This window comes from Trachurus japonicus, chromosome 7 (assembly GCF_045865225.1).
Source record: "Trachurus japonicus isolate A0001 chromosome 7, Traja_1.0".
In the NCBI taxonomy this organism is placed as follows: domain Eukaryota; kingdom Metazoa; phylum Chordata; class Actinopteri; order Carangiformes; family Carangidae; genus Trachurus; species Trachurus japonicus.
This window is the reverse complement of record NC_140913.1, coordinates 28,358,866-28,381,344: the sequence shown is the minus strand read 5'-3', so window position 1 is coordinate 28,381,344 and position 22,479 is coordinate 28,358,866. Positions and strand designations below refer to the sequence as shown.

The 22,479-nt window shown below is 40.7% G+C and overlaps 2 protein-coding genes across 2 annotated transcripts; both read right to left on the bottom strand.

Moving 5' to 3' along the window:
* Positions 1–535: 535 nt before the first annotated feature.
* LOC146984980 (interleukin-17 receptor C) lies at positions 536–10,565 on the bottom strand. Its single transcript, XM_085782680.1, has 16 exons — positions 10,326–10,565; positions 9,297–9,324; positions 9,078–9,206; positions 8,775–8,894; positions 8,509–8,639; positions 7,983–8,094; positions 7,858–7,899; positions 7,519–7,652; positions 7,341–7,403; positions 7,188–7,245; positions 6,863–7,092; positions 5,326–5,373; positions 5,178–5,229; positions 4,878–4,973; positions 4,755–4,793; positions 536–2,126 (listed from the first exon to the last, which is right to left on the bottom strand). The coding sequence occupies exons 1-16, from the start codon at positions 10,437–10,439 to the stop codon at positions 1,303–1,305; spliced, it is 2,220 nt and encodes a 739-aa protein (XP_085638806.1). The 5' UTR covers positions 10,440–10,565; the 3' UTR covers positions 536–1,302.
* A 979-nt stretch (positions 10,566–11,544) lies between these two features.
* On the bottom strand, positions 11,545–19,693 carry LOC146984979 (uncharacterized). Its single transcript, XM_085783225.1, has 17 exons — positions 19,616–19,693; positions 19,372–19,387; positions 19,178–19,285; positions 18,987–19,075; positions 18,785–18,862; positions 18,572–18,674; positions 17,647–17,789; positions 17,479–17,547; positions 17,328–17,394; positions 15,177–15,361; positions 15,039–15,086; positions 14,904–14,949; positions 14,652–14,803; positions 14,488–14,556; positions 14,330–14,381; positions 14,096–14,203; positions 11,545–13,919 (listed from the first exon to the last, which is right to left on the bottom strand). Exons 1-17 carry the CDS (start codon positions 19,691–19,693, stop codon positions 12,922–12,924), a joined length of 2,409 nt encoding a protein of 802 aa, XP_085639351.1. The 3' UTR covers positions 11,545–12,921.
* Between the last annotated feature and the right edge of the window lie 2,786 nt (positions 19,694–22,479).

Genomic DNA, 22,479 nt, shown 5'->3' with positions numbered 1-22,479 from the left:
CTTTTTCGGTGCAAAACAAACAAAAAAAGGACCAATTTGAGGCTTAATTTCTCCAAAACAATATAATAAATAAATTAGCCTACTTTGTATTTACCCGTTCTTCCTACTGTACTTCTTTGCACATGATGAAGTATAGGCCTACTTCAAAGAAAAAGGTCTTTACTGGTGTATTTTCCATTTCTGCATTTCCTGTTACTTCCACAGCTCACAGGGAAATGTTGTTTTCTTTCTCTACAACATTTATTTAGCAATCTGAGCTAGGCATACTGTGTCAGATGAATTCAAAAGCTGTTAATATTGTGAGACAATTCCAGTTATCTGCTATTAACTGGCTGTGCAGAGACTTAAAATGCAGTGTCCTACACAGATAATTAGACAAATCAAATGGGGACTTTCTGAAGTATCCCCAAGCAGGATGGTGCAGATTGTGGATTCTGTGTGCACTGTGCTAAGACAGTGCCTTGTCAACTTTTGTTGTCAATTGTTGGCATGTTGTGTTTGTGCAGAACAATAACTGTAAGAAGTATGTAGCCTACACCAAAATTCAAGAGACATTTTTTATTCAATCCCATGAAACAATGAAGGCAAAACACAGTATAAAACAGACCCACAAAACAAATGAATTAAAAACTCAGAGAAAGGCGATAGCTTTTTTTTTCTTCATGCATCTCAGGGTTTTCATATTCAATACATGGACATGCAAAATGTCAAATACTAGGCTAGTAAATAAATACTTACATGGTTTAAGACTGAAACACAGCTGTAGTGTCAGAGCCAACACAATAGAGTAAATTACGTCATTGTTTGTTTTTTGTATTGTTGTGTAATTTCAGTAATAAGCAATCCTGGCTTTGAAATACACCCCACACAGACCACTTTTAACTAATCTGTGCCATATTTTTCCTTGAATTTGAGGTTGTAATGTTGTGTGCGTGATCTATTGCTGGTCTAGAGAAATTAAGGCAATGACAACTTGAAGCTTTTCTTTAAAAAAAAAACAAACAAACAAGCTAAACATATGAAAAGCTGCGTCCCTTTCTCAGCTGCTCCCAGACGTCAGATGTCTAACTTGCATGTTAACATTATCTTACATTGGGATGATGATAGGCCTGCTGCTACAGTATGTTGTGTTTGTGTGCAGCACATTGATACTGAAACGCAGAGCAAATGCAAAAGCTGAAAACTGATACTGATGTTTATAAGTGTTTCTGTTCAGTTCAGTTTCACAGTGTCACTTCAGGTTTTGGTCACTTCATCTGAAAAACTGAAGCTTGGTCGTGGATCGTTCGTCCTCTCCTGCTGTCAGACCCACTCCGTGTCATTGACCTTCTGGCTCGTGTCGGGGCTGGACGGAGGCGTAATGAGGCACGGCTGCAACGGCACCATTTCCCCAGAGTCTTCTAATCCGACTGCAACGCAACTCTGGGACACCCCTGCGAGGCGTAACACGGTTGTTCCCGCTGTGAACCCCGACAGCCCTCTGGCCAGAGCTCGCGATGCCACCCTGAGCCCCCCTGCCTTCTTCCGTCTGGCTGACGCGGTCGCAGCCGTTTGCCGAGCCCCGGCCAGTTCAGTCAGAAATCCCAGGCTCTGGGAGGGGAGGCTGTAGACGTGGAGGCCGCGGAAAAGTTCTGGCAGCGTCCGGAAACCACCCGGAGGCTCAGGTGGGAGCGATTCAAACTGTACCAACATAAACCGCTCCCCGGCGCGGCCCTGCAAATAGTCTGCAAGGATGCAGCTCAATGAAGCACTGAAGACGTCGACACAGCGAGAGGAAGCTGCGTAGCTTCTTCCTGCTTCCTCCTCCTCCTCCTCCTCTCCATCTTTGCTCTTCTCCATGGGGGTGCTTCTCTCCCAGCTCCGAGCCCCCCATTCTTCAGCTTTTATCCAGGTGGCCTGAGTTAGGACCAGCACCACTTTGCCTCCCTGCCTCTTAAGTTTGTCCAGTCTGGAGTGGAGCCACGGCACGGGGCCCAGGAGGCTGAGCTCCGCCTGGCTCCACAGGTCCAGAGACACGCTGAAGCCCAGGGCCTGGAGGGACGAGCCCAGGTGACACATCACCTCTGGCAGAGCCTGGTTGTCGTCGGGCGGGTACAACAACACCACGTGACCGCCTCCCACTGCACCTGAAGGAGGAGGTGTGACATTGATACGGTAGCTATGTTTGCTTTCTGGGAGAGTAAGGTAATAAAGTAAACCAATCTCACAACTGTCTGTCTGTTAAATACACAACTAGGAGATGGATAGTTTATCTTGGCACAGATATCAGAAACAGTAGTAGTAAACAACAGCAGAGCTAACAGTTACCACCTCTAAAGCTCACTCATTAATATTTCATATTGTTAACAAAAAACAACAATGTGTAATTTTATATGCGATTCATGTACCAGGACGAGAGGAGATTATTGTTTTGGATGAGTGCAGAGACAAATGAGCCGTAGTGGTATGTGATACTTCAATTGCAGGAACATTCATATTATTACATTATTGTCTTGTTTTAAACATGCCTCTTTTTTTTCTCTTTTCTCTTTTCTTATCTTTGCATACAACATGACAGAGAGAACGGCTTCTCGCTCCCAGTGATGGGAATAACGGCGTTAAAATAAACGGCGTTACTAACGGCGTTATTTTTTTCAGTAACGAGTAATCTAACTAATTACTATTTCCACCGTTACAACGCCGTTACCGTTACCGACAATTAAATGAGGCGCGTTACAAACTACTCAGTGAAGCTGTTGTCCTCCGACTTGGCTCATCTCAGCCACAGAAGCTGCAAAACTGTTTTTCTTTTTCCTTCTCTCCTTTGGTGAGGGGAGGGGGGAGGAGGGAGGGACGAGACAACCACATAAGTGATGCTGATTGGTTGAGGCAGAGTAAGGTTTCATGCTAAGCCAATCAGAGGCAGTGTTCAGTTTGTACACAAACCACACACGCACGCAGTTTAGCCTCACACACACAGACTAGCAGAGGGAAGCTGCCGAGATCGGAGGGAAAGTACAGACACTACTTTAATCTCCTTGAGGTAAAAGACAAGAACATGTGAGGTGTAGCTACATTATGTCCCGGAGCGAAGTGTTTGTCCTGAGCTTCTGCTCACCTGACTCTGTGCAGCTTCTTCATTAAATCCAAACAGTCCGACACAGCGACGCACTGCTCCTTTAAACTCTAAAGTCTCTGTAGCTCATCAGCCCGGAACTCTTCCAGAGCAGGTACAGCGCAGCGTTGTGACCTCAACCATGGTTGATGAGAGCAGAAATGTTGTTGTTGTAGTGAAAATGGGCGAGCTCGTGAAGACGCGAATTCACGCGACGCGAAGTCAAAACGAGCGAGAAATCGCGTATCTCGCGTTTGGTCGCGCGTCACAACTCGAGCGAAAAAAAAGCGTTCCTCGTGTTTGGTGGGAAGCCCCTTGTGGGTCTTCCCACCAAACACGATGAAATAGACGAAGACGCGATGGTCCCGTCGCCCAAAAAAATCCCGTGTATTGCGTCGCAAAAAAAAAAAGTCGCGTATACCGCGTCGCCCGCCTAATCGCGTCTTTGCGTTACGGCCTTTTACACCGCGGACGTAACGAATAAACGGTGACGGTGTGAACGAACAACATAGAACAGGACCAGACGTGGCGTTGTTTCCTATTTTCACCGACAGCTCCACTCTCCCTTACTTACACACTACTGTTATTGTTGAGGCCAGAGAATTGTGGGATTTGTAGTTTTTGACCAATCACAGGTTGTGCTCTTTCTTTTTTGTGATTTTCCCGGTTCACACATGTATTTTTTTTTAGGGGCAAATGCGAGACTAAAATTATTTAAGACTTGAACACAATAATTCAACAAATTTAAGACATTTTAAGACCTAAAATTTAGATTTTCAAATTTTAGATTTTTTAAGACCCCGCGGATACCCTGTTATTTCATATAAAAGATTAAGTGCATACATATTTAATGATGCTGTGTATTATATATTATATATTTAAGACCATCTTTGAATTTTCTAATAAATGTAATACTTTTTAAGGCCTTAATTGTAGATACATGAATTTAAGACTTTTTAAGGATCCGCGGATACCCTGAGAAGTTGTGTGCTCGCAGCAGGACAGATAATCAGATGGATAATCGGTAAAGTTAATAATTTCACTTAATGTGGCCATGAATAAATTAATTTCGATGTTTCCTGTTATTGTTGCCCAAACGCAAATCTTGAATAGGTCTCCACTGTTTTCACATTTAAAAAGGTCTTTGTTGTCTTTGTACAGAGACAATATGAGATTTGCTTGTAGGCAGCCACAGCACTTAAAAAACCCACTGTAACCTATTTTCATAGGCACACCAGCCTCGCTTTCAATAAAACACACACTCGCATTCCATAATTGCGATCAGTGAAATATATGAAAACAATAAAATACAATTTAAAAATGCCCTTGGAAAGAAAAAGTAACGCAATAGTTACTTTCCCTGGTAACTAGTTACTATTATAGTGAAGTAGTGGAGTTACTAACTCAGTTACTTTTTGGAAGAAGTAATTAGTAACTATAACTAATTACTTTTTAAAAGTAACGTTCCCAACACTGCTCGCTCCCATGTTAAACAAATGGTTTCTCATGAAAGTGACAAATAAAACTGAATTGAATTGAATTGAATTGAATTGAATTGAATTGAATATTAAATATCAACAAATGTATGAATACGATTATGATGATTTATTGTACAGTATGTTTTCCCAGTCTGAAATATAGATGTGAGGCTTGCACATACCTTTAACGTCATCTTCTTTCAACCATCTCCACACATAGCCTGAAAGAAAAAAAATAGAGCACACATTGAGGTCTTTTGCTAAGATGCAATTAATAATTGATGACCGACAAATAGACAACTGACCTTTCAGGACCCCTTGTACTAAATAGGCTCCCAGCACGGCCACACACATCAGCAGTAATCCGATGAGGATGGGCAGGCTCCATCTCCAACGGGACGCTGGGAAAATTAGTCAATCATGAAGCAAGAATGCCTTCATTAAACAAGTTTCATCAGCTCTGTTAATGGTTTTAGCCCTGACAACTGAACAGTGAAAAGCACCAAGGTCTAATGACTTGTTTGCCAAATGAGATGGAAAAATACACTTGTTTTAGTCGGTAATAGTTAAACATTAAAGTCTGGGCAATAATTATTAAGTCTTACTTGCAAATAGACACTGGGGCTCTAAGTGTGACTTCATCCCATGTATCTTTATCTGAAAATGAGTAAAAGAGTATGTACAGTAAGAGCACTGTAAACATTTACAGTACAGAGCAGCTGTAAACTGTTAATGTGTAATATTATCAGTCACCTGGACACACAGCAGAGGATGTGAAGACACATTGAACTCTCCTGTTTTCTGGGAAGTGAATAAAGAATTAAATTAATAATTTTCAAACATAACCAAGAAAAAAAAACACAATGGGTCAAAAATTATAGTTCACACAGTAAAAGTAATGAAATTCAAAAAAAAAAAAAATTCTGGATGTGATCCATTAAAATAAATGTTGCTGAAATAGACGACTCCTACACTGATGATAGATCATTTATGGGTCTAGCTGTTTAACTTCATCAATGATAGCCACATAAAGAGTGAGAATGTTTTAATTTCTGTCTGATATTCCTTTACTTTCCTAAACTTCTGACATACTGTACAGTGGTGGCCAAAATTATTAGAACAGCTGACGGATCTATAAATACCTGACCTTTTTTGCATGTCATTTCATCATGTTCATGAAATATGCAGATGGTTGCTCTGAGCACAATCGGATGAAGTGAGTCCTACTTTCCAGTTTTAACTTTAATATTTGGTATGTCCACCTTTTGCAGCAATTATAACAGCACATTCCTCTGGCAGAGTGTCAAAATATTCTTGAGAACTTCAACAATAATGTTATCCCATGGTTTCTGCTAGCCTATTTAAGCCAAAGATTTTCTCATGAATGTATAATAGGTCCAGACTGGCTTCTTCTTCTTTCGGACTTCGTTTTTTTTTTTTTTTTTTTAACATTTGAATAGGCGTACAAAAAAATAAGTTCCAGACCGGCTTCTTCTATGAAGGAACATGATTTTTTGACATTGACAGTGAAATACGTCTAGCTTATTTTTTGTAAGGAAAATGAAATCTTCTTATGACGGCTCTGGTTTATAGACCATAATGATGATTAATGGCCAATTCAACAAAAACAACCACAAACAACAGCAAACCTCTTAAATATGCCAACTGTTCTAAGAATTTTGGCCACCACTGTATTGTAACTTTCAGGCAAATCTTTGAGCACTTGGTTTGAAAGGTTTTTAGCAGTACAGTTGATAATGAACCATCTATAGTGCATAAAAACCACCACTACAGTATCCATGGTTACAGACCGGATCTAACGAGGGGCTGTAGCACAGAGTAGGCTATATTTTCCAGGAATTTGTCAAAACCTGAGGCTACCAGCATTTTCCTGAGAACTTAATCCCAGTCAGAGAAGTGTGTGTGAATACTAGGGACTTAAAATCCCGACTACAGCCTCAGATGGATGGATCGTGTAAACAGATGTAGCCATGCAGCCTGAGAGGCAAGGCAAGGCAAGGCAAGGCATCTTTATTTATATAGCGCATTTCATACCAAGGCAACTCAATGTGCTTTAAATAAAGACAAAACATCAAAAAAAGAAGCATAAAACAGAATAAAAACAAACAAAACACTTAAAACAGAGTTAAAAGCAAGAGCAAATAAAAGTAAATAAAGAAAATAGATAAAGTTTTAAGTTCTTAAAAGTGCTCAGCTATAAGCAAGAGAGCTCAGGATAAGAAAGCACATCCTGCAACATCTTCAGTTTTTCCTGATGTGTTTTTCCTACCCAGTGTCCACCGTGTGTTGCGCTCCAGCCTGCATGGCCGAGCAGCCTCTGTCTGGAGCCCGTCACCTCCTCACAGTGTCCTCCTCCTGCCACGTCTTTCCTGCACAGCCACACTTCTGCCTCCAGTGGGCAGGGAGCAGTCACGTTCAAGCTCAGCCCTGTGCTGCCCTCCCTCGTCTGAAACTCTTCCATGGACACAGACACGCTTTGCTGCATTCTTTCAAGGGCATCTGAAACAAAGCCACACTTTGATATGATGACATGTATCAAATTACCATGCAAACATATTTTGGTCTGATGTCAGGTGACTCCCTTTTTACAGTACCTTGTTGATTCTGGAAAGGGCAGAAATCGCTTCGTGTTGTCTTTCCCACCCACCACACCTGGAAATAAAACAGTTTGTTATGTAATTACTTTGGAGAAAAAAAAATCAAAAAGAAATGTATTGAATCTCCACTGCAATCAACATATAACCTACCCGAAAGCACAGGCACGGAGCAACGAACTTTGACGAGACAGCCATTTCTCTCTCACCTTTGGGCTGCAAAGATTAATAAAAAAATAAAAAAAAGACACATACAGATACTATCAATATCGACATAATGAGACGATATGAATACATAGTCTGGATTTATAATTATTATGCACAGACTGACCCATTCAAGAACCTCTCCAGGTGTTCCACTTCTTATCACCTGGCACATGAGATCCTGTTGTACGGAGTTTGTGTTTTCCAGTTGGAGGACGACTACATTTTTCTTGTGATCGGTCTCAGCTCGGAGTCTGGGAGCTGACACAGAGACACATGAGTCATCATCAACAATTACACAGTACAACTGCCAGTCCCATAAAATCTCTTCCAACAACTTGTGCTGGCACTGCCTGGTGCTCATCATGTACACAACACATGCCACACGTCATGAGCACGGGTAGAAAAAGAGCGAGGCAACGTGTTGGTCTAAATACTGAGAACCTGATTTTACAGTATCTCTTACCATCACATTCCTTCACAGCCTCATTTAGGTTCATGGAACAAACTGAAAAATACAATGAGCAGATGTTCAGTGAGATTATTCTGCACTTCAGTGTGTCTCTGCGCTCACATCAACAACATCCTCACCTTCTTCTACGGATGGGACTGTGATATTTTGGACGTGGTATGTTCCCTGTGGATGTGTGTAGGCCTGGACCACAACAGGGCCGCCAAACGGCACTCCTTCTGTCAACAGCAGCTGCATTTGTTGGAAACATGTACATTTGTGAATTGAAATTTGTGAATTTGAGTCACTCAGTGACAATGAGGACTCTAAAAGACAATGGTGTTTTGGAAATTACAGTAGTTTTTGAGGAATTAAGGGCGTAGGTTGGCAGCACAATGGGCAGATGTGTGGCAGCCAAATAAAATTTTCACCTGTCAATACAGCTGTCAATACAGCCTTTGTTTAATCATGTGTATTCTACGAGTCTTATAACTTTTACTTAAACTTCTAACTTCTAAGTATGAAGCACAATTTATCCTTCTGAAATTGAAGTATAGTAATGAATTAAGTAACATAACTGATTGTTGTACAGTTCTTCAGTTAATCTGTATAGTTTTTTTCCCCCACCATAATCAAAAACAGAAACAAGCAATAATTCTTTCGTACCTTCCCAGTATTAACTTTCTTCTGTGTAAGCTGCTGAGAAGTTTGCACCAAACTGGAGGGGCTCAGATTAAACTGGAGCTCCTTCCAATATTCTTCGTAACCCGGAGAACTGAGACCCACAATCACTGAAGCTGTAACAGAGAGTAGAAAAGATGAAAAGTGCAATTTCGACATAAAAAACATAAGAAAAAGTAATCTGTAGGAAATAATGAGTGTGACTTTATGAGCAGTTTGGGTTGAGATCATGTTTTTTTTTTTTTTTTTACCTCCTGGTTCAGGAGAATCGATCTGACCGCTTCCATCTGCCATTTGAGTCGACAGCTCCTCTTCATCTGTAGGTTCAAAAGACTCCTCAGCAATGACCTTCAAACTATCCATCTCTGCAACTATATTTACAGTGCAGTCATTGTCGGTCATTATCAGTAAACACAACAGCATGACACACACTGTTTTGAAGTTGACAGCAGTGGATAAGCCAAAAATGACAGAAAAAATGCGTGACTCAGTTCAGGAAAAATTATGCTGAGAAAAAATAAGGAAGTCAAGACATTATGGTTTATGACAGTCACCTTGGACGGTGATGTTGATTTGCAGACATGGTTTACAGTCTCGTGCGGCTGCACAGCACAGCATCACTTTCAGCTGCATGTGTGTAACATTTACTGTGTCGGTAGGCCGGAAGACATCAAATGGATAGTCTATGGAGAAATAGAAATACATGTTTCTGCTTTAGACAAGCTGTAGGGTTATTGCCATGATATGAGTCGCAAACATGTTGATCATGTTACCTTTGCCCATATCGCAGTCGGTCAAGCCCTAAAGAAAGACAAGATATCACAATAAGTCCACTCACTCATCATGAAACCTCACCACAAATGTCAACAGTAGTGAATGAAGTTCATAAGTATTTATTTATTGATTTTGATGTGTTTTGCTTTGTCTTTTTTCTTGAACTTTGTCTAATTTCTGTATTTATGTTGAGTAATAATAATGTACAATGATATGTTGTGTTGAATCATAGACTGAAATAAACCAAACCAACCAACCATGTGTCAAGCAAATATTAGTAAATGCAGGTTGTGTCATTGGATGGAGTATTTTATATGATCATGTTGTTTTCAGTGGTTTTAACTCTCTAAAACAAAATTGAGAGAAAACCCAAGCTACAACAACCTCCCTTGGAAAACGGAGCAGGGGAGTTAAATGTCATGCGGAGACGGAGTTGTAAATAAGTCATAAACTCTGATCTCTCTGTTCGTCTACTCTGTTGTTTCTCCTTATCCAGCCCCAAACCTGCAACCTGCAACCTGCACTGTTTATTTCTTTGTTTGTTGTTTTCTTTATTTTGTATGTATCAAATGGATATATCAACCATACTATATCAACCACATACAATAATAAATAAATATGGTAAAAGTAGGATAGGTACCAACAAAACTAAAACCTTGTCATGTATTTTTATTTAGCTGGGTTTATGCTTTGTGAATAATAAATAGGTGTTGATTTAACAAATTAACTAAAAAATGACAATACCAATACCAATTTATACAATAATATGGCGTTAAAACACAAAACAGATATGACATTGCCATACATAAGTCTCTTGAAGTCTGGATCTATGCCTACATTACCTACATAATACCAAACATTCACTCATCTGACAGATGCCTTTGCCCAAAGCGATTTACAAGTGAAAGACTATACAACAAACTTCAGTGCAGTATCAAAAGTACAAGGAGATTATATAAAGGAAGTGCACCAAAAGTTCAAAGTTATTAAGAAACCCGAGGATTATTATTACGTGACTGAATTGTTACCTCGCCACAGGTGAGATCAGGTGGGACTTTGTCAATCATCTCCAGCGCGCACACCAACAGCCTGGAGCTCAGCAGCGGTAGGAGAAACAGAAACAGAGGGAGGACCAGAGCCATGTCCCCGGGGAGACACTGAACCACCACGCTGCCCGGAACCACAAGGAGGAAATCCCACCGGCAGCCTTGTGTCCAGGCAGCCGCGCAGCATGACAGCACCAGTTCCTTCTAGTAAAGACAGTGACCACGGCTCGTGCCACACTGCCAAACTTCTATGACGCCCCAGGTGTGCTTTTCTTTTCTTTTTTCTTTTTTTCTTCCACCCCCTGTGTCTAGGCGTCCTTGTCAGTTATTGACAGGAGTTGGGCGTGTCCGAATTGGATGGAGGAAAACTTGTAGCAAGCATGACTGGTGGTAGCCTATCTGGTTCTTCTTCAATGATTGAACCAAGACAACAGCATGAAATAAAAAGCAGGGCTGATTGATTGAAGGCATGCTGCTGTTGTGAGTGAAAACATGAAAGCTGTTAATCATATACCCATCAGATAAGGTCAAATACTTTCAAGATGACGTCCCATTGTGTGTTAACAATAAGGTCTGAATCACAATTCCAGAGAACATTATCAAGGGAACATTTTTTTTTATTGTCACCATCTCTTTTTTTCCCTTTTTTTCTGCTATTAACAATCACATAGCTCATGGTTGTCAAAACATACAAACACTTGGTGTAGGAATTTAACCTGTGACCTACTCCAGACCACTGTTACTTGTACCAAGTTGTCAGGCTACTAACACAGTTTCACTTGTGTCTTCAGTTGTCCCTGTGACTGTTTAATCATTAACCTCTCTCCATGTAAGTGTGTCACTTTACTGTTCCAGATTATAATTTAGCAGTTTTGCTTATCGGCAGCCATAACACCTGTGCAAACCCAACTGTGTGGCACAAACATGCAGGATGCAAATTTTAAATGTATATTTGACTGTCTCTATATGTCTTCCTATAGACATAAATGCAAATGACTGCATCAGTTGCATGAATCAATCCCTTGTTTCCCATCGCTATGTTTGTTATTTAGCATAGCCCACACCTTGAATTTACATAATGTGGTAAACACGTGTGGGTGAGTCCACTTTTTATGTCAATGTCAGGACTCAGCTTTGTGTTTCAGGAGAAATTAGTTTCTCCAGTGTTTATTCGAAAGAGGTGATTTACTTCCTTATCAGTCCAGTTGAGCAGGTTTTAATCTCATGCTGGAGTCTTGTTAAAGTTCAGTGAAGCCCATAAAACAGGTTTGAGAGACGTAAACATGAAATTTATGACAGAGCATCTGAGTGCTGAGAAAAAAAAACCTTTATCAGTCTTTCTTATCAATACAATCAGTCATGTAAGTAATTACACAATTACACACGGATATTTCTTTAATTAAAAGCATTTTCCTTTTAAATTATGTATCATACAAAAAAACACACAACGGTCTTAGGCGAACATCTCAACACTGTTTACTAAAGCAGATTTCTCCGAGTGGCAATCAAATTTGTGGCTGATTTGTGGCATTGTTATCCTGTCACGATCTGAGTGTGCCGTTAGAAGTTGCTTTGCATAAAATTTACCGTTGAACTTTAATAGAAATCCTGCCGTAAAATAAAGCCTGGGGAATTACCACAGCCCTGGTTTTCTTGCTCTAATGCTCAGAGATTTCAAGGTAATCTCTGTACTCTCCATTTGCTGTTAATCATATTTGAATAATACTGGCTTTCACTCTCTCCTTCTCCATTTTTTCAAGACACCTTTTTCATGTGATGTGCAGTTATATGATTGAAGGTGAAGAATGCCAGAGAAGAAAGGAGAACAATTAACTTATGCTTTGCTCTTGAATGTCGGAGGTAGTTATGTGTGCAAATATTTAATGACCGGGCTGCAAACAAACACAGTGACCTATAAAACCCATTAGAGGACAATAACACTTGACTTGTAATAGCTCAAAGTCTTGCATTGTAAAGATACACAAATCTGTATTACCTCACACAAACCCATGCACTCTCACACAGCCACATTGCATTCAACGTCATGTAAACACAGTCACTATACATTCAATATATCCTGCAAACAGAAACACACCCTTCAGTCGCCTCAGCCACTGCGAATCCTGGACCAGCTACGGCTGCACATCTGCGGTAAGAAAATTGCATGCAAATGTGCGAGCCCCCTGCAAACAGCGGTCACACAGTTTGCTGCCACAACACACTTTCACACATTAAATGCATTCACGAAGAAAGGCAAACATCATTTGCAACCAGATTTTCATAGCATTTAGCATATTTACAGATAAGACAGGTGTTTGTGATGGCTTCGGTCACGGAAGCAACATAAAGAGCCTCTGTCAGAGGTGAAATGCAGGCAAGAAGCTGGAGTATTTACCTCGAAAATATGCAAATCAATCAGTGGTATTTTATGAGCATGATGGTGTCAAACAGTGAATAGATGGTGACCAGCGAATGGCATCTGAGGTACCTGCAATGGAACAGTAGCTCGTGTTCCTATGTAGATATTATGTTTCAACCAGAACAAAGTCTGTCTCAGTAAGACATGTGAAACTTGAGATCACAGCTCCTGTGCTCTCCATAGTGACACGTGGAGAGGCTCTTGCTCTTGTGCAGTTTCTGGCCTTGTCCTGCCGGCGGCCGGCGGTAACTTGAGCCCGATCTGTTTCTTATCTGATGGCGTTTTCTTTTTCTGCGATGACGCTACACGCAGGCCTTGTCTTCTCTTGCCTTGCGTCTGAGGCAGGTGAGTTTGTAGTCTGTGTGCAAGCTGCCGTGCCAGCCATATTGCCTGCACTTTAGCCAGGACTCGGGGCCAACAGTGCCACCTGAATTTATCAGTTTGTGTGCTTCTTTTCATCCCACCCAGCTCCTGTATTAAACCCCTGAAATCGTGTGGCAAGCAATACCGAGGGACGCCTCTGAGGGCTTTTGGGATGTCCCTGCTGTGGCCGAGGCCTTGAAAATAGACAATGGCTACTCCTTGACCTTTGCACTGCTGCAGCGTCCCCTGCAGGCAGGCCAGAGAAGCTGCAAATACTGGTCCTATCACTGAAGAGGGCTCCCTCTGTGAGTACCAGTCTTTTCCATCACCTAACTCAACACAGTCTTTTCCACCTGCAGCTTTATCCTTCTTGCTCTTTGACTGTCCTTTTCCATTCAGTTTATAATCCTCTTCCACAGCGGTTCTTATTTTCTCATGTCTCACATCTGCTTTACCATCATCTCCATCCTTTCTCTCTTTTTGGTCCATGTTTGCTCTCTCCTCCTTCCATTTCTCGTAGGCCGTCTTGGCCTCAGGACTCCAAACGATTAACACTTTTCCTTGAGCCTTACGCATGTTTTCCCACTGCCCGTACAGCCATGGAAGTGGACCCACATCCGCCAGTCCGGTCCCAGAACCTGTTTGCCTTTGTGAGGTTTGGGCCCACAGAGCCATCTGCACTGTGGCATGTAGCTCCCCCTGCAGGATTGAGGCTAACGCACACACAGCAGAGACATGGGCTGACTGCTCTGATGAGCACACCAGCAACACTGGCTTCTGGACATACAACCAGCCTGGAGATGTGGGGGGAAAACAAACAGGAGGGGAAAAGGATTGTATTATCATTTATTTACTGGGTTTGAAGGACCATGGTAACATCATCAAACAAATCAACTGTTAAATTATGTCTACTAAAGACACAAACAGTGCCCATTCAAATAAAATTAACCTTGGTGTTGTATTTACCAACCTGCAGCTTCACTTTTAGTGAGACGATGGATGAAAACTCCCAGTAATGCAATAATAACCACAAGTAACAGAGGGGCCACTGCATACATCCCATGCCTGCTGTGTGTGTCTGTGGAGGAACAAAAAAAACATGAGCAGCGAATCTATTTACTTTGTAGAAGTTGTGTTTGTATGCGTGTATTCATGCCTTCATGCATAGTACGTGAACTTATCTATGTGAGTTGAGCACACTTACAGTCAAGGCACAGAATTCTTCTTCCGTGAAGAGCAGGATGTGACTGCCACACCTGCAGAGAGGGATGGAAAGCGTGAGAAGACAAAGTCATGCACCGCATCCAAAAGCAACTTTCTCAGCCTCACGGAAAGTTGTAGCATCGAACTTTATATCTTTACCTGCACACACGGCTTCTGAGCAATAACGTGAGGAGGCATATTTATCTTTGTCTCAGTAGTTTTCCCCTCCTGTAAATGAAAATAAGAAGTGTTTCATATTAATTCACATTTACATTAACTCAGCATTCATTTCCTGTCTTTAAACCCATGAAACATATGCATACCATTGTTAGTGTGTGGACCAGTCCCATGGGTGAACATCCCATCTCATTAAGGACACAAAGCTGAGCGGAGAACGTTGCCGGGACAAAGGAGGTGAGATATACAAACACACTCTGCCTGCCTGGTCCAATAGACACGTTCCATGAAGACACAGCTGAGAGAAGGAGTCAAGAGAGGAAAACACACTGATAAGTTGAGACTTTTTATGATGAGTCTAAACAAAATAAAAACAGTTTTTCTCCCGTTTGACTCACCATCATCGAAGGGGCAAGAGATGTTGTGGCTTCCTTGTAGAGAAAACTGCAAAAATGAACACAAATTTGTGAACTGCAGCTAAAAGATAAACAACTGGACAAGTTTTAGTGCAAGCACCTCTAGCGCCCTCTCACCTGCACACACATATTTGGGTGTTTGTCCACAGCAGATGTGTTATAGATCTGTCGGGGAGACACAATCGACGTTTGAGAAAGCTTTTATAAGGAATCTATTACCAATTATACAATCAACGGCAGTGCCAGACTCACCACCAGGTTTAGTCCATTCTCCTCCTCCTCCAGATGTGTGGCGTTGGGCACAGGTGTGCAGAGGTGTTCATGTTGTCTCCAGCAGAGGGAGGCAGAGATCTTCAGGTGGCTGGAACTGCACAATAAGCTCAAATGCAAACTTGACGAGTACTTTGTGACTTCAGAGGAGCTCCATACGTCTTCAACGTCTGTTGAGGCAACATGAACACAAATGTTTACAACACTACAATGACAATTATGACCTGACTAAACAGGACGCAGCTGTGGATAAACCTGGTAGATTTCAATTTGCGCAACATAAATAATAGCATACGACATCATGGTATAAACATTAAACTGGTATTTGGAATGAAATGACTGAATGTGTAAATAGAAATTTACTTTCCACCAATTCGTTTCATCCCTTGTGATGTCAAACTTCTGAAAACAATCAGAAAACAATCTGGCTATTTGCGAAATAATTGCAAAATTTGCAGTCGACAGCCAGACCACTGACACAGTCGACCTGCCCCCACCTCCGAGGCTGTGAAACATTGGGGGTGGGGTACTTTGGTCGTAGTTCCAGTAAAAGGAAAAGGAAATGATGCCTGTAAACAGAAAGTGTTTTGTACAGTACATCAAGAGTAGACACAGGATTATTTCTAAACGGACATGTTTCTACTGAGGCTTTTCAAATGTTTTTTTGTGCCACTAAGTTGCCTTCACTTATGCATCTCAAAATACAAGTATCTGCATGGATAGATACTACAAAGAAAGAAGCAGGTAAATACTGTGTATCTGTTTTACAGTTTTTCTGATTTGCTAAAACACAAATTCCTGTTGTGTGAATCAGTTGCTCAGTTGTCTAAACTCATTCACTGAATCGAACATCCTTTTGACAAAACCATAAACAATCTTCATCTGGTAAAACACTATTTGCAGATCTCAGTAATTCCTCTTGCAAAACTCTAAACACAATTCTCATGCAAAAAAACACAGTTGTCACTGTGATGCACTTGTGATGCATAATGGTAACAAAAAGTGGCAAAACATTAACACAAATAAAACACATGCGTCAAACACAATGACTCAAAATTGATGACACTTCACCAGTTACACCATAACAAACCACTTTAGAATGCAAGAAGACAAAGAGTGATTGTTTCTGATGATATTGACGACTGTCATCAGCCATGTCCTTATGTATGGTATGACAATGAGGGGGTAAGGTAAAAGGGTCCAATCAAACATTAATAGATTATCTGTGTCCATAAATCCAGACATTTTGGACAAGACAACAGTACAGTAAAGTCGACTGTTCTTGTTGTCTTGTCTAAAATGTCTCGATTTATGGACAGTACTTCACTATACTGTTTTAGCAATGAAAGTAACTGTATATATACACATATATATATCAGAACATTATATTACAGTAATTTTGCACATTTACTTTTTGTGAAACTGCAAGACTTCGATGAAGATGAAGATGAAGTGCTGTGGCCTGACCCAGCTCAAAGACCAGATGAAGCTCAATTGGGTTCAGTCTTTTGATTTTAGACTTTCTGTATTGATCAATTTCAGGATGATGATAAAAATTGTTTTTTGTTGTTGCTGTTGTTTTCTTTTCATGGTACCTATTACTTTATTATGTTTGATGAATGCACAGTAAATGCTGAATGTGAATGTGAAATCCCTTTTGTATGTGCTATACTGTAATGTGACCGGCAAACATTTCTCCATGAGCTACATGCCCTGAGCATTGTGTTTTCCATTTTTGGTGTACTGTGCAGTGTACACATCTGACAACATTGTTTGGTTTTGAGCAAAGGTAAAACTATTTTGAGGCGATGCTATGGTTTTGAAAAAAGAATCAGAGGTTTTGTGAATGTAATGTGAGAAAAGAGGTTTGTGAAAAACTGTAATCTGAGTGGATTGACTGTTAAAGGGAGAAGTGATTCTTAGTGAGGGGGCTTTGTTTTCTGGTTTCATCATGATGACATATTTATGAAACAGATTTAAGGGGAAACCCCTGTTTTGCATAATGTGAATCATAACAGAGAATATAAGTTGTCAATTACAAAACAATGGCAATATGACAAAGATTTCCCTTTAAATTGAACTGTTTCTGAATTATGTATTTGTTCTCAGTCTGACTTTGACATGATTCACTCTCACCTGTGACGCTTTCCTTCAGAAAAGGACACTCTTTACGTCGGCGGGCATCTCTGTAGGTGTAATATACCTGTAAATGAAGATAAGATGTGTACAGGAATGACAGCAGCCTGATTCAATAAGGGAAAAAATAATAACAAGGAGCTCAAAGTACCTGTACGCACACACACGGCAGCAGGTAAGGGATGTTAAGAACACGTGATGGAGACTGAGATGGATCAATCTGAAAGAAAACATTGCAGAAAAAACAATCCTAAATGTTTTCTTTATTGTGTACAAATAACAGTGAGTATATGCTGATGATTGTGCGATTGATACTTACAGTAATTTGGGGGGAAAGTGGCTCACCACGGCACTGAACTCCAGAGTAACACAACCTGGTGAACACTTCATGTCCAGGTGCAACAGTCACAGTGACGGATTTAGACGATCGATTCACAGACACTTCAAACTCTGGTACAGGATCTATGTGACACACACACACGCACGCACATGCACAACCACACACAGAGACTCTTATCAATACTGATAGCTTAAAACAAACAGATAGTAAACCCTGTTCAGTAATAACAGCAAATAGCAAGTGTAGATAGGTGTAGCAGGAATGAACCATGTTAACTGAGTTCATATTAATGGAATTTGTAACCTGTATTCTTCTATTTTCTATCTTTTATTTGGACAATGATCATGTTCTTGGCTTTAAAACTACGTAATATTATTGTCTCCATCTCTGGCAGATCCGGCTGTTTTTTTTTTAGCCTATGTGTATTCATATTTTGTTCTTAACAAGTTCAAGTCCCGGAGTAATGAGAGGTATCTTTATTCTGTGATTTCTAAGCAGATTAACAATGGACTGAATCTTGTTGTCTGTGCTGAAAATTTTAATGCTATTACTCCATTAAGAAGCTTGAATATTGACGCAAAATGCAGCTGCTGCCTCAGTCTGAAAATCTGTGCTTCAAATAGAAGACAGTATGTGAATCTTTTGCTGCAAGGACCTAAAAAATAAAATATCCCTACGACACTTTATGTTGTTCCTTTTCATTTATTCACACAGGATTAGTAGGCTATGCAGCCTTTGTGCTGTACAGGCTGCTCTATATGAGAAATAAGGAAAGCTGGCACTGGAAAGGCCGATAACTAACTAACTAACTAACTAACCCTAACCCTATGTGGCAAAAAGGAAAGATTAACCCAGCAAGTGCAAAACATGAGACCTGATGGCAGAAAATCCTTCAGTATTTTACCTGGCACTGTGTACGTGGCATTGCAGCTTGTTGATGTTGTGCTGAACAACACAGACACACTTGTCCCTGCGTCAGCCTGCACACAACAGTGTACAAGCTCCCACTGTGAAAAACAAACAAACAGAAAACACATCATTACCATCACCATCATCACCATCATCTTCATTAAATCACCTCTGGTATATTAGATGCTAAAACAGGAAATAATCTTACCATGGCCAAACTGGTGTTACTCTGTGGCAAAGTGCCACACTTGACTTTCCCTTTGGGCTGACTTCTTTCAATCGTACACTAAGAAAATCAGAACATAAAAGGATTGATGACCCATTGTATTCCAATGAAGTTTCAGTATGAATGAAATGACATTTCCCGTTTCATAGAGTTGTGCCGCAGGTTCAAAGAGGACAAGTCTAACCTTTAATTTGTCTTTCCTTTTTTTGATGATCGGCCTGATTATCTCTTCATACGGGGAGAGGATTTCAACCTTCGGCTCCTTGCAGAGATCTGGAAGGAAGGAGAGTGGTGCAATTTTTTAGCACTGAAAACCAGACATCAGAATGTGCGGAAGATCATGTGTGCACAGGATAACAAAGTTTGACTCCATACCATCTGCTTTCAACCAAACATGGACAGTGACACGCTCAGAGTAATGCTCCCCGGGTGCCTGGTCCTTGACTGAGGTCAGTTTCACAGGGCAAGATCCCTCAGTGTAATCTGTACAGACAGAAAGGAGCGTTAGTAATACACAAACTGACCCAGTGTGACCTCAACAAGGTTGGAAGTGAAATAACAAAACTTACCATGTTGGTTTGCCAGCTACAGAAAAGAAAAAGGAAAGGAGAACATGAGTTTAAAATGACAATTTGGCCATTTACATTTGTGAGTCATTCTTTTTTTTTAAAAAAGAAGAAGTCAAGCTGTTTTCATCTAGAGACTATTTTTGGATGTCTCTTATATAGAGTATCTTTGTCTAATTTAAATATCTAGTCAGAGTTAACACAGTAGCCTACAGTCTATGTTATAGTCTCATGGACTTAAACTCACCTGACATGTTGTGGTACATTCCAGCTGCAGAGGAAACACGAGGACGGCAGCGAACAGCAGCGCAGCGCCCAGATGCATTTTACCCATCTGAGAGGCTACATACAGTAAATGTTTAAATGTAAATATGGCGAAGTGTCCTCACGAGACCCCGTGTCCACGCAGCTGTTTCCCTCAGAGCGGCAGACCTCTACACACCGAGGCTCTCCAAGCCCCCGTGCGTCCTGCTCTGTCCCCCCGGGGCGCTGGAGCATCACACACACTCACTCTCCGTGTGACCGGCGCTCCGCAGGGAAACGAGCCAGGGCGCTGAAGCAAGAGGGCATTTTCTTTTTCATCCTATTTAATACCTTAATTTTCTCTCTCTCTCTCTCTCTTTTCTTTTGGCATAAATAATCACAGCCTCCCCAGATTCGCTTCTCAAAGTGTCAGACAGTTGTGCGCTGTCGCCTGAGCTGACTGAGAATGATATAGTCCAGAGGGCGTGAAGCCGCAAGTGAGTCACGCAGGCAAAGCAAGGAGGAATACCAGTAAGCGTGTGTGTGTGTGTGTGCGTTATTATTATTTTTTTTTACACACGTACACAAGTTGTCATGGGCAACACTTGGGGACAATTCCGAAAGATTGCCATTCATTTCCCCGAGACTTACAGTTGCCTATGTCTGTTTTGTGGGGGGCACAAATTTTGATCCCACTTGGATAAACTGTCTTCACTTCACTGGTGTTTTTTTTTTCTCTTTGCTCTCACTTATTGACTTCTGTCATCAACACATGATTGATTGATTAAATACAGTTTACTCATCTGTCATGTGTTTCATGTTTTGTTATTGCTTTGTGCAACAGAGAAAGACTCTTAACTGTCACAGTGTCAACAGCTATAAGAGACATAAGTGAAGCATGCAAAGCACATCCTTGTATTACTATCTAACCCTGATGAATCTTTATATAGAAGATTACAAGATGCATTTGTGGCAGTTACTGCACAGTATGGATTCTGTGCAAACAGGTAGAAAGAAACTTAAGGAAAGTATTTAAGTGTTGCTTTGTAATAAATGTTGGTTCATTTTTAGTTTTCCCTTTAGTTAGCCCTTAGTCCTTCCCCTTTAGTTGTCCCTTTGTGTAAAAATAGCCTGATTAAAACCTCTGATTTTATGTTGTAAAAGAATAAAACATGAAAAGCCTCAAAGAGAAGAGAAATCCTCTTTAGTTGACAGTTCATCCAGTGCACTTCAATGTGCAGACTGACAGCTGCAGGGTGGATTCCTGTCAGAAAAGTTGATGCACACATTGACGGATACCAGCCTGTGAATTCTAGTTTAGTAACTGTCTTTTGGTATCACACAGTCGACATTTGTGGTTTTGAGTGAATTCTGTCTCAACTGTTGGTCAGATCAAGGAGATATACTTCACAACTCCCTCAAGATGGATTAGGTCTATAATAACGATAGTATAGCGATCATCAAATACCTCCTGCTCTGAAAACGAACCCACCAGACTCAGCTCTTCTTTGTGTTTTTTTTTTTTTTTTTTGTTGATTTTCAAATGCTGATGCTCAAATTTAGGACAGACCACCACAGTGTGTGAGCCTCACACAGCACACACTACATAGTTGCACTCTTTAATGTCTTATTACCCCATTAAATTCATCTGACAGGGTTTAGTTATTAGTTCTTTGCAAATGAAGAAACATTTAAATACATGAATTAGCTGGTTGAGTGCCAGTGCAGAGCCTCGGTACATCAGATATGGTAACAGCTGAGAAGTAAAACAAGGCTGCGTCAAACTTCAGTTTAGCCGACACAGGTCACATCTGTGTGAACCCCATCTTAAAAAAAAAAAACACTGACTGATGCTTATCAGTTGTTTCCACTCACGTTTTGAGCATTACTTGCAGGAAGCAAAAGCGCCTTTGCTCGGAGCGGCGTCACTTTGTTAATCTCTCGCACGCTGTGGTAGGTGGGTGTTAGGGTTAGGGTGGGGGATTTATCAGGTGTGGAAAGATTGATCAAAAATGTTGGTTTAAAGAAATGGAATCCAATTTGGTTGTGCAGAGTAATTCATCATCACAGCCCAAATGATAATGTAAACAGCAGACTTCTGGGAAACGCAGCTTAAACTGGTGTAAAATGTGTCAAAGGTGAAAATATAGTAACGTGGTTGATGTAACTGGGATATTTTCAGTTTGTCATACTGAGATATGTGCACTGCATATTTCATTTTTTTTATTGATTTATGGTCAGTGTCGGGTATCATTATCAACATTTTTTTCTTTCAAATCGCCTACAAAGTGAGCAACCAAATCGCATGGCGCATAGGTATACAAGGAGAAAAAAAAACAAGCAAAGAAGCATAATAATAAGGCTTGGCTTGTGATTTTGCAATAGTTGTCTGACCAGTAAAACCTGTGTACAGTAAGCCTATGGACTGTGTGCGATGAAATACAGACCAGATAACCTGCAGTGTGATTCATTACATATTAGCTGTCACACACTAAAGTAAACTTTTTTGTGTGTGTTTTTTGCCACATTAAACATCACAGCTCAGTGTGAGTTCTATTTGATGCGAGCAAATAAAGCCTGCCAGTCAAATAAAGTCTTTTATATCCCAAAGGTATCAATGTTTGGACAGCGTTTATGTTTCTATACAAGAGGAAATTAAGTTGAGGTTTTAGCCATATGCATTCTTGACAATCCTGCTGACGAAGCATAACGGTCATGTTCACTGAGTGCAAGTGAACTGCTTTGCCAATCAGTAGCAGTATTTCTCACGAAGTCCTATGGCTCATTGTTTCTGAGGAAAGAATAAACGGATGCATGAATATTTAAGCAATTTCCCCTGCAGTGCAAACACAGTCTGGATGTAAACAG

Coding starts and splice junctions, on each gene's coding strand:
- LOC146984980 (XM_085782680.1), bottom strand. CDS start 10,439: ATGGCTCTGGTCCTCCCTCTGTTTCTGTTTCTCCTACCGCTGCTGAGC. Junction 8,895..9,077: donor AATCAACATCACCGTCCAAG/GTGACTGTCATA, acceptor CTGTAAATATAG/TTGCAGAGATGGATAGTTTG. Junction 4,974..5,177: donor GCCCCAGTGTCTATTTGCAA/GTAAGACTTAAT, acceptor TAATTTTCCCAG/CGTCCCGTTGGAGATGGAGC.
- LOC146984979 (XM_085783225.1), bottom strand. CDS start 19,693: ATGCATCTGGGCGCTGCGCTGCTGTTCGCTGCCGTCCTCGTGTTTCCT. Junction 18,675..18,784: donor GTAACACCAGTTTGGCCATG/GTAAGATTATTT, acceptor TGTTTTTCACAG/TGGGAGCTTGTACACTGTTG. Junction 15,362..17,327: donor TCTGAAGGAAAGCGTCACAG/GTGAGAGTGAAT, acceptor TTGCCTCAACAG/ACGTTGAAGACGTATGGAGC.